Genomic DNA, 16,546 nt, shown 5'->3' with positions numbered 1-16,546 from the left:
AGCAACACAGGACATTAACTTGGTAGCTTTCAGTGAATGTCGGGTTAAGAGTTTTTGTCAATAGTCATACGATGATCCTGCTGAACTACTCTCTGTGAGGACAATGCTAATCTAACCCCAGCTTTGGGTGCATGTTGTTGTGTTAAAGATCACTGCATCCTGATGCCTAATGGCATCTTGAGGCTTAGTATCAAGGTGCAACCTCTGCATTAATCATACATAATGATAACGGCATTTGGAGCGATGGTGCTATTCGGATGTAACACCACCTTCAGATGGTCAAGCAAGAACCACTGATGGATGTTTTTACTCTTATGCCTATAGTCGGGCTGATCAAGTAAAGCAGTATGTTCACCTGTCTCTCTTCTTATTTTTTATTTAACCCTGAAGCCTTAAAAATCTTTTCCATCATAGAACCCCACTTTGTGATTGGTCTGGACCCTGAATTAGTCCGAATTGGAAGTGTAAAATTGTAATTCACGTTAAAAGATTTATAAAGTGTATGCACAGCTTTAAGAGCTTATTGGATTTCAAGATGGCATTTCAGTTGACTCAGAGACAAAGGGGTTTCTTGCACTTGCTGGTTTTGGCACCTCTTTAAAGAAAGCTTTTAACAATGGCTGCCTGTTGATTTCTTTTTGTTCTGTGATTTACTTTTTAAACCATCAAGTCAGTTGACTTGGAGCTTCTGCTTGTTTATTGCTGAGCTGGGCAGTCACAACATTTTTTACATAATTAATTCTTACTCTTTTTCTGACAAGTTCAGGCTCCCACTTGGGCATCATATTTTAGTGATGGGCTTCTTAGAAATAGCACTTTGGACACTGAATTAATGAAAAGTTCTCAGAACTTTCTGCAGCCTTGAATTTTAAAAGATCCAGCTCGCTCACATAGGTTGAGTTGATTCTGCACTCTGAAACTAGACTTCCAAAGAAGGTTCAATGGAGTCTCCTGCTGCAGTAAAGAAGTTTACATTTGTGCCTTCAACTTCAAGAGCAATTTTTTTAACGATTTTTACCTTGAACGCCTGGTTCTTAAAGAACTTCTTTTCAGGTCAGAACATTTTGTTGAGTTTTTTCTCAGTGTTCCAACACAGGTGGAAAAAATAATTAAACACAGTAAATAATGTTTGAACCAGCAAATGGTATCTTAATTTATACAATATTCCTGTGTAATGAGAAACATTTTTCAAAAAATTTTGACATGACAAGAAGGAATAAAAATCTAATCTCATGTCCATTATAACCTGTCCCTTTTCTGTTGGGGCTCATCTGTTTTGTACACAGAGCATTATGAACAATACAATAGAGTTGTTTAAAATTATCAAATATGTGCACATTAGATAGGAGGAGTCTGTTTCAAGTGGTTGACAGGTCAAAAATAAGAGACCATTAATTAAATGTGAGAGATTTACAACAGGGAGCATGAGAAATTGCTTTCCGCAGAGAGTTGTAAGATTATGTAATTTACCACTAGGATTAGTGCTTCAGGAGACAAATTATGTCATGGATTTGTTCAAAGTGAGAGTTGACAGGCATCGGGGAACTGCAGTAGCAAGAAATAAAATCTACAGATATGTGTCAAAAGTTTATCTTTAAGCATAAGCTATTAAAATAGAAATAGATAATCTGACCTGTGTTAATTGCTGGTATATCGAACCAGGGACATCATACCAAACGAGAGTTTGACACCCTTGGCCATGTGTTGTACAACATTTCTATCATCAAAACTGATATCTTGTCCAACTTACTGTGACAATCATCATGGGAGATCAGCTACTTTGACCAAAATTAGTCGTATCAGGCAAAGAATAAGAACCAGTTACAGTGGAAAATTATGGGAAGAATTTGTTCTCAAGGTGCAACCCAATGCTTCCAATGCATCAGATTGAACACTATGGCAAACTGTGCAAGGCAAGAACTCTGAAACGCTTGGAAGGCCCCAAGTCAATCCACAAGGTGAAGACTGCAACCCAGAGAACAGAACCATGCTTCTTGGGTGAGGTCAAAGATTTTGATGTTTTGTTTTGGACTGCAGACATTCCTGTCAATGGCCATCTAACAAATTTAAAATTACACACAAAAGCTAGCATGACAGTCCTGTCAAACAAAGAGCCATAGCTGGTGATCCAAAGCAGATACCACCCACAAAGCCCCTGTACACAGCAAGAAGATTATAAATTCTAGTGAAGGGCACTCTCCAGGTGATACTGAGGTATAAGACCATGAGATGTAAGGGCAGAAGTAGGCCATTCAGCCCATCAAGTCTGCTCTGCCATTCAATGAGATCATGACTGATAAAGAACAAAGAACAACACAGCACGGGAAACAGGCCCTTCGGCCCAACGAGACCGCGCTGCCATTTTAACATTATGACTGCCCTCCTCTACCTATGACCTTTGTCTACGCCTATTGGGGAAGATTGAGGGAAGACTAATTTAGGGATAATTTGTTACACCAATCAGCCTAAGAGCATGTTTTTGGGGTGTGGGAGGAAACCGGAGCACCCGGAGAAAACCCACACAATCACGGGGAGAATGTGCAAACTCCCGCAGAAACTGGCCCAAATCCATGTATCTGCACAGCAAACAGTGATAGTCACTGAGCTGTTGTGTTGCCCATCAGATGGTCCAGTTTAAGCGTACACTAACGACGTGAAGCACTAGGCAACTCTCAAAGCAACATCCAAGAGCAGCCCTTGCACGACCCACCACGTGTATGCCCCTTGTTGGACAACAAGGCAGACCAAATCACCTGCAAAGTAAAAGGAAAGACATCAATAAACATGCAAAACTTTGACAGACGTTTACGGAATCCCCAGGAGCTCAGAAGTAAGACAAGTGAGCCATACAATATGTTGGAAGGTCCGTAGGAATCAATTGATTCCCAGGGACGTCCCAAGGCTCTTGATCTTTATTTAGATCAGTCTCTTGTACCCCTCCATCTCTAGTCCATTCATGTGCCTATCTAAGTAAGCCTTAAACAACTCTAGCGTGCCTGCCTCCACTACCCTATTTGGCAGTGCATTCTAGGCCCCCACCATCCTCTGTGTGAAAAACATCCCTCTAACATCCGAATTATACCTCGCCCCCCCCTCACCTTAAGCCTGTGGCTCCTTGTAATTTTTGTTTCCAACCTAGGAAAAAGCTTACCTCTGATATGATAATCCTCAACTCCACTTTCCTGCCTTATCCCCATAACCTTTCTTCCCTCATTGATTAAAAATCTGTCTCAGTCATATTTAAGGACCCAGCCTCTGTAGCCATCTAGGGTAAAGAATTTCTCAGATTCGTCTGAGGGAAGAAATTCCTCCTCATGTCTGTCTTAAAAGAGCAACCTTTTACTCTGAAATTATGAATTATGCCCTCTGGTCCTAGACTCTCCCACAAGGGGAAACAACCTGTCAGCATCTACCCTGTCAAGCCCCATGAGAATCCTATCACTAGAATTCTACCGCCCCTCCCGCTGCTGAATTGGAGCAGGGCAATGGAAATGTCTGGTGACACCAGGTGGGATTTTCTGGTCTCGGGTCGAGCGAGGCCATAAAATCTTGCCCTAAATGTCTCAATAAGATTACCTCTCATTCTTCTAAACTCCAATGAGTACAGGCCCAACCTACTCAACCTCTGCTGATAAGAAAATCTCTCCAAACTGATATCAATCTAGTAAACCTTCTCTGGACTGCCTCCAATACCAGTACATATTTCCTTAGATAAAGGGACTAAAATTGTTCATATTAGTCCAAATGTGGTCTAACTAGTGCCTTGTATAGTTTCAATAAGGCTTCCCAAGTTATGGTTCAGGTTGATGACCTTCCACCAGAATTCTGTTCTGATGAAAGGTTGTTGACCTGAAATATCATCTCTGTTTCTCTCCACAGATCCTATGGGCTCCATTCTGTACTTCCAATGTTTTATGTTTTTATTATAGCAGAGTAGGTAAATAGATAGCAGATGCAGTGTAATGCAGGTGAACAAGAACAAAGACTATCTGATATTTTGGATTAAGTTACACAATACAATCTTGAGGATCTTTCCCCCAGTAGAAGTTAATTCAATTGATGAATATTGCAATTATACTTTCCAATGGACAAGTCCGCACTCGCTACAACAATCTTTCCCAACAGCTTTGCCTTTCTCAGGTATGCCACTAACCGGGTGACTTTGAGTCGGGGAAGTTTGTTGGGGCTTGTCAGTTGTGGAGCCGGGCGTGTAAATAATGGGAGACCGAGCTGTGCCACTGACCCTTGTGGGCAAAGTTGTCTCGAAGGCGATTGCTTCTATTTACATGGTCTGTACCGAATCATCTATCATCACGGAAATCTTGGCCTTAGAAAATCAAAACAAACTCATCACAACGTAGTTTCGAACTCTCAGGTGTGCCGGATTTTAGCAGCAATCTTGCGGCGATGAATAATGCGATTCTGCAGCAATATACCGGAAGTGTGCAATTCACTGTGGGCCAGGTGAGCTCCGGCTGCCTTTCACCATCAAGCTGTGATGTAGAGTGTCTGCACCTTTCTCACTTGTTTTCTTCATACCTGTTTTTACCATAAAAGGAAAGAGGAAGTTGGCGAAGGGCAGGGGCGAGGCGGCTGCACCATGGTGACCGTACTCCCAGACTCCAAGTGTCAGCAGTCTGCTCCACCTCCCCAGGTAAGGAACACGTCCTTTGCTCTGTGTTTGCAGCTCCACCCCCACAAAGCGCCTGGCTGCAGGTATCAGGAGCTTCTCAACTCTTCCTTCGCCTTGGGACGCATCCTTTCTATCAGTGTGCTGAGTGTTGAAATCCCAAGACATGAGAGTGGACCTGGTGACAGTGCTGCTGCTTCTGGCAAAATCAATGAGTGGTGCAGAAGGTGAGTTCGTGGTTACGACACATTTCACTAATTATTGTGACTTTCTTTTTGTTTACGCAGCATGGAACAAGGGCCAGTAAATTCTGCTCCGTGACCTTGCGTATTACCTGAGCTAGCTGACATTGTTCAGTGAAAATATGTGATGTATAGTAAGTGAACTGAAATGTTGTTTGGTTTTGTACAATTTGCGCAAGTAGCATTCGTCCAAATACAGACCAGGAATTAACATGTGAACATTACACCTGATTTCTCGGGAAGGGGTAGATTTATTATTGTTCGGGAATCACAATTGTTGTAATCCATTCATTTGACCATTTCATTTCAAAGTTTTTTTTAATGATCTACTTGTTTACACTTAGCAACTAGCGCAATTTGTCAAATGTTCAGGAGCGTTCCCTCTCTGTCGCAGGCAAATTATTCCTTCGATTCATGTTCTGGTCATTCATTCCTCCATTGTTTCTTTGGCAGGTTCCTGTGCCTCTGGAAATGCAGTCACTTGTGAAGACTGTTTGAGGCTTGGCCCGCTGTGTGGTTGGTGTTTCAAAGAGGTAGAATAAATGTTTTTTAAATATATATATTATCAGGTCTTTCAAGGACAAATCTTTACATTTACTCCATTATTTGTTAGCGTTAGGTGAGATTTCCTTTCTGTCGCTTACTCGTGAGTTTGACCATGAGGTTAATAGTTAATCCATTAAACCCACAACAATCTGCTTCTTATGCAGTTCATTGGTGCGAATTGCATGCTGCAAAACTACATTATAAGTAAATGAATAATCCACTTTATGGATGAATATGGCAAAATATTTGCTCATAACGTCTGCAGCAAACATTACTGAAGGCGAAGGATTCTAAAACCAATCCATTTTAACCCTGTAATACATCTGTCATTCACACATCAAACCGGGAATTTACACAGGCTTGAGGTGTTGAGTACGCCTCACTTATTTAAATAGCCTCGGGCTCAGAAAATTAGATTTGAGCAAACTTGTACAACTATTCCTCTTAAGTTACTTAGCGAGTGAATCAAGCCCGTGGAACAGAATGCACCTTGTATATAGTAACAAAATGGAATATTATATATATCACAAATGGGGTTGTGTCCCCATTATCCAGCTCGAAGTAAATAGCTTGCGGCCAGCCAATACTGGAATTCATGTTTTCCAACAGAACAAGCACCCGGATTGTGGTAAGACTCGCTTGAAGGGATTTATTGATATTCAAAAATATATTTTGAAGATCCAAATGGAATGTTAGTTGGGAGATTTGAATGTTGCTACTTTCCTCATTGGGATCATTTAGAGAGCCACCATGTGTTTATTAACAGATTTCAAATTTCTTTTAACATCTCCAGCCTTTGTTTTGGAAACAAAGATTAGGTGGAGGAAACGATTGTTCTTGTTCATTTTAGGGCTTCAGTGACGGTTCAGGCGCGGGTGGAAGATGTGACACTCTTGGTAACCTTTTGCTGAGGGAATGTCCCCGGGAGTTCATAGAATTTTCCGTCAGCAACCTTAGGGTGGTAAGAGGCGAGCCTCTAACTCCGGGCACCGAGAAGAGAGGCGGGAAAAGGACACAAATCTCCCCACAAAAACTTGTACTTAACCTGCGACCAGGTAAGGGCGATGAAGAGTGGCATTCGTATGCATCCAGACATACGTCTAAAAAAGAAGTGCGCTCCATTTTTCACACAAGTTTCACTGAAATACTAAGTACAAGCTACCCCGGTCAAGTGACGATTTCCCTACAGCCCTGAATGCCAGGGTCAGGTAGCCTTCATATACTTGAGATTGCGGCGAGAGGAAAAGAAAGTTCAATTCGCGATTTAAACACTCTGTCAAAGGCAATGGTTTGAAATAGAAACAGAAGAATTTCTTATTGAAATTCAGATATTTTTAACATTAATCATTGAATGGGAATAGCGTCTTGAGTAATAACAGGTCTGAGTAAACGCTATTAATTGTACTGTGCTAGAAAGTCATAAAGATAAAAATGCAGAATTTAGTTGCTTTATGCAGAGGTTCCTCTCAATCTATATTTGACTCCTAATTAAGGAATAGAATGATTGAGGATTGAAACTCTATGAATATATACAAGTAGACTTCATGCATGAGTTCACATTTGTCTTTCCGATATAAATAGCAGCTCAAAATATTTGTTTTCAAATTTTAATATGATCAAACTAATTTTCTAATAGGTAGTCAGGTGACATTTGGAGTGGATGTGCGGCAGTTTGAAGATTATCCAGTTGACCTTTATTACCTAATGGACCTTTCTGCCTCTATGACTGATGACTTGGATGAAATTAAAGAGCTGGGCTCTTCGCTCTCCAAAGAGATGGCCAATCTAACCAGTAACTTTAAACTGGGGTTTGGAACGTTCGTAGACAAGCCAATGTCTCCTTATATCAAAACGACAAAGAGTGATTTAGTTAATCCCTGCTGGTATGTGATTTATATTATTGTTATGATGAAGGTCGAATGATCACGCCTGTTTCAGAAGCCTGGAAGTGTAGGAAATTCAGGGTGTGAATTGATAACGTATAATCATTTTTGTATAATCATTTTTGTTGCTAAAGATGTCAAACCCAACCCAAAATAAAACTACTTTTTCAGATGCCCCTCCCCCCCCCCAAAGCAGGGATAATAATTCAACATCAATTTAAAATGAAACAATTGTCAGTTTCGTAAAATTACTTATTCTTAACTCCAAGTCAAAGTTACTGTGCAGTTTTTGTTCATATTCTATTTAGTCTTTGAGTATTTACCCATTTCAGATCAATACAAGTTTTATCACTTTGGCATTAGAATGCAGTTATATAAAAAATGACAGTCATGGAGTGCCTTTCCCTCAGCATCAATGCAAAGAGGTTTGCACCTGATCGCAATGCTAAACTTGCAGCATAAATCCATAGGATTTGATTGGACAATTGATGTGAAAATTATTGAGGGAATATTTCACACCACTTCTGTGCAATGTCAGACTGGATTAAAAATGTGTTGAGAGGGTCCCTTCCTTTGCCGGAATTCTGTATTACATTAAAATACCAAACAGTGCAGATATAACTTCCTGCATTGTTTTAACATTTAAATGCATGAATGTAACCACAACCAAACAGTACACAAGAAGACCAGTCTAGTGTTCAGATGGCAAAATTGAGTTATTCTAATAATTGTTCTTATTCTGTTTTGTAACAAAAAATTCAGTGCATGTTTATTCTGACACATATGTAAATCTCTGCTTTTGCTGATGAAATGGTATCAAAAAAGCACCAGAAGTATAACCTTATTTCAGGCTTCTGTTTCTGGGGAGGCAGTGGTATAGTGGTGTTGCCGTTGGATCAGTAATACAGAGACCCAGGGTAATCCTCTGGGGACCTGGGTTTGAATTCCACTATGGCAGATGGTGAAATTTGAATTCAATAAAAACCTGGAATTAAATGTTAACGGTGACCGTGAATCCATTGTTGATTGTCATAAAAACCCATCTGGTTCACTAATGTCCTTCTGGGAAGGAAATCTGTCGTCCATACCTGGTCTGGCTTACATGTGACTCCAGACCCACAGCAATATCGTTGACTCTTAAGTGCCCTCCAGGATGGGCAATGAATGCTGGCCCAGCCAGCAATGCGCACATCCCATGAATGAATTTAAAAAATCCCAACCAATATTTTAATACAGAAATTGAATTGAGCAGCACTGTGGTTAACACTGCTGCCTCACAGCGCCAGGGACCTGGGTTCAATTCCAGGCTTGGATCATTGTCTGTATGGAGTTTGCACGTTCTCCCCATGCTTGCATAGGTTTCTTCCGGGTGCTCCGGTTTCCTCCCACTGTCCGAAGGTGTGCATGTTAGGTTGATTGGCCATGCTAAGTTGACCCTAGTGTCAAGGGGATTAGTAGGGTAAATACTTGGGTTTATTGGAATAGGGCCCGTATGGTATTGTGGTCAGTGCAGACTCAATGGGCCAAATGGCCTCCTTCCTGTAGGGACTCTATGATTCTACGAAATTGAATGTGTCAATGCTATCATTAAAAAACTATTTCATGTATATAACCTCATATGCTTCTTTCTAGAAATAGTATAAAGTTTGAATAGTGTAAGGGATCTTTTACCTTTAATTAGAACCTCAATTATTACTTAAAATATTTCAAAATAATTTTGATCATAATGGATGCCATAGAAACTGATGTAATTTTGATTTTGAGGATTTGTCCTTTCCTGATAAAAATGATTAAGCTTCCTTGAGCTGTATGTGCAAAATTGTGCTGCCGTGTTTTTCATGAGGTCAATATTTTCCAAACTCAAGAGTTGTTACACCCTGAATTTGATTTGCATGGAGTTAGAAACCTATCTTTCTTTTAACTAGGAGCCACGATGTATATTGTTTGCCCACATTTGGTTACAGACACATGCTATCATTGACTGAGGACACTACCAAATTTAATGAAGTTGTCCAAAAACAACAAATTTCTGCAAATGTGGATACTCCTGAAGGAGGATTTGATGCAATATTACAAGCAACTGTCTGTAAGGTAAATTAAGCTTTGCTGCAAAGTCAAAAAGAAATGATAAAATGTCCAAAGACAAGTAGTTGAAATATTAAAAATAATCTATATTTTAGGAAAGAATTGGTTGGCGCAATGATTCCTTGCACATGTTGGTATTTGTGACTGATGCTGATACACACTTCGGAATGGACAGCAAGTTGGCTGGAATTGTTATCCCTCATGATGGAAAATGCCACTTAGACAGCCAGAATAAATATGCCAAGTCCAAAACAATGGTAAGATAAAATATTTGTTTCAATGCTTTGTTTACATGAAAATTGTTTCTGTTGAAAGCCAAAAGGAATGGCTGCAAAATAACTTTGCCAATTTTTGGGGGCTACTTAGGTTTCAGGTAAATATTCTGAACATACATTTAATTTTAATCACGCTCATTTCCTGAAAACATAAATATTTACTCTTAGCAAAGCTGAAATATGTAAGACATTAATTTAGATTATTTTTTAAAGTTGTGATAATGGTATTTTTTCAATCTAGTTTGCCAAGAACTGAATATTCCAGTCCACACAATTCCACAATTGTGGATGCTACCAAATGGTTAAATACTAACAAACAAAGCTCACTCCTGCTAATTTTCTGAAAAACAATAAAACCTAATGGTACATTGTGGCATAGGAACCAGATTTAGTGTCCATCTTTACTTAATGGAGAGAAACTGATACTGGCATGACTAACATGCACCAAATGTTCCTTTAAGACTACTTCTTTGCCAGTGTTATGAATAGCACTTTTGCATGAATATTGCAACCTAAAGGACAGAAATAAAGTAAAAGGGAGAATCATCTACTGTGCACTTCATAACTCCAAATAGAGGCCCAACAAGCAAGCCTTTAACCCATCCATTACAAATAAAAAGATAAGAGATGGTTTGAAAGGCATTGTTGCGGTATGTTATTCCCAAAATATTTACTGGAGGGCAGAACTGACATGGTTAACTTGAGATGATCAATATATTTTGATAAGCCTGTTGATATTCATATAATCAATAAAGTCCTGTTACAACCTCATTCGCTTGCTTCTTTTTCCTTCATAAAAATAATCAGTTTTTCAGACAGACACCTCATAGGTCTTTCAATATTTAGGACCAGCATATTTGATTTCAGTCATAAAGAATTGGTTGAAGTATTAAAAGTGTAAAAATTTTCAAAAACTTTTTAGTTGGATTTCAAGTTTTAAATAGAGCTAAAATACTTAACTGAAAACTGAACCAAGTTCATTCCAAAAGCAAAACTGTGCCTACCTTTAATAAACACAGACTCTTGACTCATTCAAAAGTTGCTTTGCGTCACAGGTACCATTGATCATGGCTTTTGTGACAAGCAGGCATTGGGAAACATATTATGACTCAGAGCTGAGTTTCTTTCTGTCCCAAATATCTTGTTCCTTATTTTGATGTGACTCCAAATTTTCGAGAAACTATTTCCTTTCAGTTTAGAATGGAAAATGTCAAAATTAAGAAGTGTAGGTGATTTGTTTCATATTCATCAACTAAGATTATGGGTCATGATTAGACTTTTCATATACAATATATAGTTTTGCTGTATTTTGTAACAAGTTGCATTTTTATGCTGGTTTAGGATGGGGAGGTGTCCCGTGTGCTGAGGAACATGTCTTTTTTTAATTGGAATGCGGGGCATGTTGTTAACAATTCTTTTCCTCACTGTTTGAAATTACACCAGGAAAACCCTGCAAGGCAGCTAGCGAGCCACCCTCTGCTTTTCCCACCTGAGACAATGTTCAGAAAGAAAAAATGGTAACCTTCCACCCATTGTCTGTCATGGGGTCAGTGGTGGTAGCAGAGAGGTAAAGCTATTGTCAGCTTTTTTATATTCTAAGCAGATTATTGCTGTATTTTGTAATAACTTTTGCTAGAAATCCAAATGGAAACTGATACCATTCTTACAAATAATGAGAATAGCTGGTTATGGTAGATGAGGAAAAGGATGGCATCTAAGAATGGAACCTGAGGCTGTGTTGGAAGTGGTTTTGTGTATCCAGAGAATGGCCACAAGAATAATGTACCCATAAAATCAATTCCCAGTTTAGTACACTTTGAGTCTACCAGGGTAGCTAATGAGTTGGGGCTTTACATATATCAAAAAAGGTAACACGGTTTATGTAAATGAGGTGGCTTGTGATGGTGAGCTGGCAAAATGGATTCAGAACTGGCTCGGTAATAGAAGACAGTGGGTAGCAGTGGAAGGGGACATTTCTGAATGGAGGACAATGACTAGCGGTGTTCCTCAGGGATCAGTGCTGGGATCTTTGCGGTTTCTAATATATAAAAATGATTTGGAAGGCAATGTAACTGGTTTGATTAGTAAGTTTGTCGATGACACAAAGGTCAGTGGAACTGCAGATAACAATGAGGACTGTCAGAAGGTACAGCAGGATATAAAGCAGGAGACTTGGGCGGAGAGATGGCAGATGGAGTTTAATCGGGACAAGTGTGAGGTAATGCGTTTTGGAAGGTCTAATACAGATGGGAAATATATAGTAAATGGCAGAACTCTTAAGAGGAGTGTTGATAGATAGAGGGATCTGGGTGTACAAGTGACCTGTGTACACTGGTACTGGTACACAGGTCACTGAAAGTGGCAACAAAGCTGGTGAAGGTAGTCAAAAAGGCATATGGCATGCTTGTCTTCATCGGTCAGGGCATTGAATTTAAAAATTGGCAATCACGTTGCAGCTTTATAGAACCTTAGTTAGGCCACAATTGGAATATAGTGTTCAATTCTGGTCACCACATTATCAAAAGGATATGGAGGCTTTGGAGAGGGTTAACAAAAAGATTTACCAGGATGTTGCCTGGTATGGAGAGCATGAGGAGCTATGAGGAGAGATTGGAGAAATTTGGTTTGCTCTCACTGGAATGACGGGACATGAGGGGGGACCTGATAGAAGTCTACAAGATTATGAAGGGCATGGACAGAGTGGATAGTTAGAAGCTTTTTCTTAGGTGGAAGAGTCAATTACTCAGGGGTATAGGTTTAGAGTGCGAGGGGCAAGATTTAAAGGAGATATACGAGGCATGTTTTTATTTTACACAGAGCATGGTGGGTGCCTGGAACTCGCTGCCAGGAACTCGCTACCAGGGGAGGTAGTGGAAGCAAATACGATAGTGACTTTTAAGGGGCGTCTTGACAAATATGAATAGAATAGGAATAGAGCGATATAGTCCCTGGAAGTTCAGTTGGGCAGCACGGTCGGTGCAGGCTTGCAGGGCCAAAGAGCCTGTTCCTGTGCTACAATTTTCTTTGTTCTTTGTTGCTGCTTACCTTTGGCAATTTTTTCAAATGAATAAGTTAGGGAGGACCAGAGGTTCAGCTTGCAAATTACATAAAGATTAGAACTAGATTAGAAATAAGGTGATTCTTCTTTTCCCAGAGAATAGTTGACTTGTGAACGTGTTGTCACCCTGTGTGGTGAACATTAATTACCTGTATTTCTCCAAGGGACAGCTGCACCTGTTCCTGGGTCAGGCAGAGATTATCTTGTGCAAGAGGTACATGTCTGTAAAGTAAATCATGACCAGTGTTATCTCTCAGACTTGGTTTGTTTGCCTAAAGGGTTCTGGAGAGGAATGTTTTCCTCTAATTAGTTCGAGTTTTTATCTAAGTTTTTGTCTTTCTGAGGGATTACATTACTGCAGGTGGGTGGGGACTGCATTTATTGTAATACCTGAGGCATCACAATTATGTGGGACATGCTCAATGGAGCAGAGAGTCTTTTTCTGTCCATTACTTTTGTATACTTGCCTAATGATCAGCTGCATTATCAATTCCTTAAACATTTTTATTTTACCTTTTTTCTTTTACTTTACATCTGTAGGAATATCCCTCACTTGGGCAACTAATTGAAACACTTGTGGAAAATAACATCCTGCTGATTTTTGCAGTGACAGCTGAGCAGCTGGACATATACCGGGTAATTTACTTCACTGTTATAACTGAAAGAATTGCAAAAATTTCAGTGCTGAATAAGCAATGTAGTTAAATAAAATTTCTGCAGACAAAATGATGAAGTTGCCTTTCAAATAGAATTAAGATCTGATAAAGGATAAGGAATTACTACTATATGATTCTTTGGTATAGAAACAGCATTGAATACCTACAATTTTGAAAGATAATGAGAAAACAGAGACTGGCATTTTCCACTTCTTTGGAATTTTGGTGCACACATTAGAGACAAGGCTTTTAAGGGAGTTTGGGAAGTGGCAATTAGAATTGGAGGAAGCTTATGTGGAGTTATAAACACCCAAAGATACCAGTTGAGTCAAATCAATTGCCTCTGTTGTTGTTTCTATGTAATTTTTGGTTTTGCGTGACATTTACCCACTATTAGGATGTGCCCCTGACTTCAGCCAATCTTTTAGCCTCAGGCCCATTTTCATTTGTCATGCAGGCTTTCTGGAATTTACCAGAGTAGTCAATGATTTGAGTAGCAGGCCTTAAAGTGCTTCTGTGTAGACTGGAGACCAACGAAACCAAAAATTTGAAAAAAAAAGAAACAAAATTGCACCTGAACCTATGGAACTGATTATATTGAAGAGCTAATATGTCTTTAGTACTCAACATTGATGTGGAATTGCTGGCGTTGGGCTGGGGTAGGCACGGTAAGTAGTCTCACAACACTAGGTTAAATTCCAATAGGTTTATTTGGTAGCATGAACTTTCGGAGCGCCGCTGATGAAGGAGCGGCACTCCAAAAGCTCATGCTATCAAATAAACCTGTTGGACTTTAACCTGGTGCTGTGAGCCTATTTACTGTGTATATTCAATATCTCCAAGAAAGAAATTATTGAAACTTTCTAGATGATGTTCTTCAGACATTTGTATCATTTGACAGTATGTCTGCCCACATATATGTGGACATAATACATGTTCCCTGGCAATTTTGATAGCAAATCAGGAAATGTGTGGCATGAAAAGAGCAGTTCCTGAAGTTTGAGTTTATTGAGGTGCCAGTGTAATTTGAGCATTAAATTTAGATCAATTATTTGCACAATGGTGGAAATTGTAAATGAAACAGTACTAATTTACTTCTTTTTAGACTTCATTTGATTTCATTTTTTATTACTTTGCTTTGTGCTTTGGGTTTTGGATGACAGTCATTAACTTGTGGAATTTAAGTGCATTTCTATTCTGATAACCCATGCGAGTGTCAGTAAGTTCTATAACATTTGCTAGATGCATAATAAAGTTCCCTTCATTCCACACAGTAATTGCTTTAACACCAAACACAGAATCAAACCCCTCTACTGTACTGAGTGCCATTTTCCATTACAGTAGCCATCCTGTGTACTTTGTGAGATTGCCAATTTGTTGCTATTTAGTTCATAATTAGGAAAGATTTTGTCTTGTGGACACATGGCCACAAAAAAAAATTAAGTTCAGATGATCAAAATCATTCTCCATCCAACTGCAAATTGGCAAAGGAGACCTTCATCAGATCATTTTGGGTTGAATTCAAGCTCAGGCTGTGGCAGTGAAAGGCTATTGTTTTCTAATTTTCTATACCCAGTGCCCTATACTATTTTTAATCCCCGAGAAATAATTCACAGTTGGACATTAAAATAACTTTTACATCAAAATGTACAATGGGTGGTTTATTAGAATCTAATTATCTGTAATCAGGAGAGGCAGTAATGCATTGGTATTGTTGCTGGACTAGTAATTCAGAGACCCAGGGTAATGCTCTGGGGATGTGTGTTCAAATCCTACCTCAGCAGATAGTAAAATTTGAATTCAATGAAAATCTGGAATTAAAAGTTTAATGATGACCATGAAACCATCGTCAATTGTCGTAACAACCCATCTGGTTCACTGATGTCCTTTAGGGAAGGAAATCCGTCATCCTTACCTGATCTAGCTTATTTGTGACTCCAGACCCAATGCAACGTGGTTGACTCTTAAATGCCCTCAGAGATGGGCTCTAAATGCTGGCCCAGCCATCGACACCCACATCCCATGGACAAATAAAAAAACTCTTCAATTAAAACAAACACAGAGCTTATAGTAATTAAGAGAAATGTCTCCTGAACAATGTGTAGGCACATTAGATTGCTTGGAAATTGTGAGTATCATCAAGTCAGGAGAATGCACATGCAAGGAAAGCATCTAATTTTTCGATATGCACTGTGCCTGCGAGCCTGTGAACCTGGGTACACACACACGGGATTTTTTTGCTGTTATACCTAAATGTTTTGAAGCAGTGTAACCACAATCTAAACATGGCTCTGACCTAGCTTGCAATCCTTAGTCTTGAAAATTAAGTATGGCCACCCAGCTAAATGTAATTTATTTCAAAGTGCTTTTGTTATATCTAGACTTTGACAGTGATCACTTCCAAAGTGACTCACCTTTGTTCTATGAATCACAACAATTGAAACTTGTCATTTAATCTTTTATTTGTCTAAGGTAATTCATTGCCCACTATTGCAGAGCAAGATTTCAGCTTGTCGTGAGTTAATGTTAATTGGAATAAAATGGAACTTTATTGGTACAAAACATAGCTCAATAATCCTAAGAATTACTGATTGCGCATAAGCTATAATAAATGATACAAACAGTAAGGTTTTAAATATTTTTAGCCATTATAGCCCAAGCATATCTGAATCTGTATAGACAACCTTTCCTTTGGACATTGTGAATGTGACCTTTGAATGCTAAGACTCTTGCAGTATATGAGGTAAGCACAGCTCTTGCCCTTTATTTTGATGAGGTATATGGAGATGTCTATGCAAGATTGCACCCTATAATTTCCAATTTTCCTTTAGGTGTGATCCATTCACATAGATAGCAGTTTGACAAATTTTATTTACAAATTGTTAATTTATTTTGTACCTTAACTTTCTTTCTCTTTTTCTGTCAACTGAAAAGAATTAACAGGGGTGACCAAGAAACTTTAAAAGCTGGCAATGCAGTGCAATTACACAATGAATAGGACAGAACCATTCAATTCTGTAACCATAACCATGTTGCCTGTGTGCAGCCTCTTACATTTATATCAGCATTCAAGCCACAGAGATAAATTTTGTACATACCTACAAGTGAAACAAATGTGGTATCTATTTCTCAAATAACTGAATGTGTGACAGGTTGTTTTATATGGCTAGC

At 39.1% G+C, this 16,546-nt stretch overlaps 1 protein-coding gene across 2 annotated transcripts in view; it reads left to right on the top strand.

Annotated features, from left to right (window-relative positions):
• Positions 1 to 4,680: 4,680 nt before the first annotated feature.
• itgb6 (integrin, beta 6) overlaps positions 4,681 to 16,546 on the top strand; it is a 61,958-nt gene continuing 50,092 nt past the window's right edge. For both annotated transcript variants that reach the window (XM_080199150.1, XM_080199149.1), the window contains exons 1-7: positions 4,681 to 4,857; positions 5,326 to 5,405; positions 6,269 to 6,473; positions 7,055 to 7,301; positions 9,227 to 9,392; positions 9,482 to 9,643; positions 13,260 to 13,355. In XM_080199150.1, the coding sequence (XP_080055276.1) occupies positions 4,797 to 4,857; positions 5,326 to 5,405; positions 6,269 to 6,473; positions 7,055 to 7,301; positions 9,227 to 9,392; positions 9,482 to 9,643; positions 13,260 to 13,355 (1,017 nt within the window). In that variant the 5' untranslated portion in view covers positions 4,681 to 4,796. The remainder of the gene's footprint in view (positions 4,858 to 5,325; positions 5,406 to 6,268; positions 6,474 to 7,054; positions 7,302 to 9,226; positions 9,393 to 9,481; positions 9,644 to 13,259; positions 13,356 to 16,546) is intronic.

The sequence above is a fragment of the Carcharhinus amblyrhynchos genome, chromosome 11 (genome assembly GCF_965287045.1).
Source record: "Carcharhinus amblyrhynchos chromosome 11, sCarAmb.v2.hapA, whole genome shotgun sequence".
In the NCBI taxonomy this organism is placed as follows: Eukaryota; Metazoa; Chordata; class Chondrichthyes; order Carcharhiniformes; family Carcharhinidae; genus Carcharhinus; species Carcharhinus amblyrhynchos.
The sequence above is the reverse complement of the archived record's forward strand: the minus strand, read 5'-3'. Positions and strand labels throughout refer to the sequence as shown.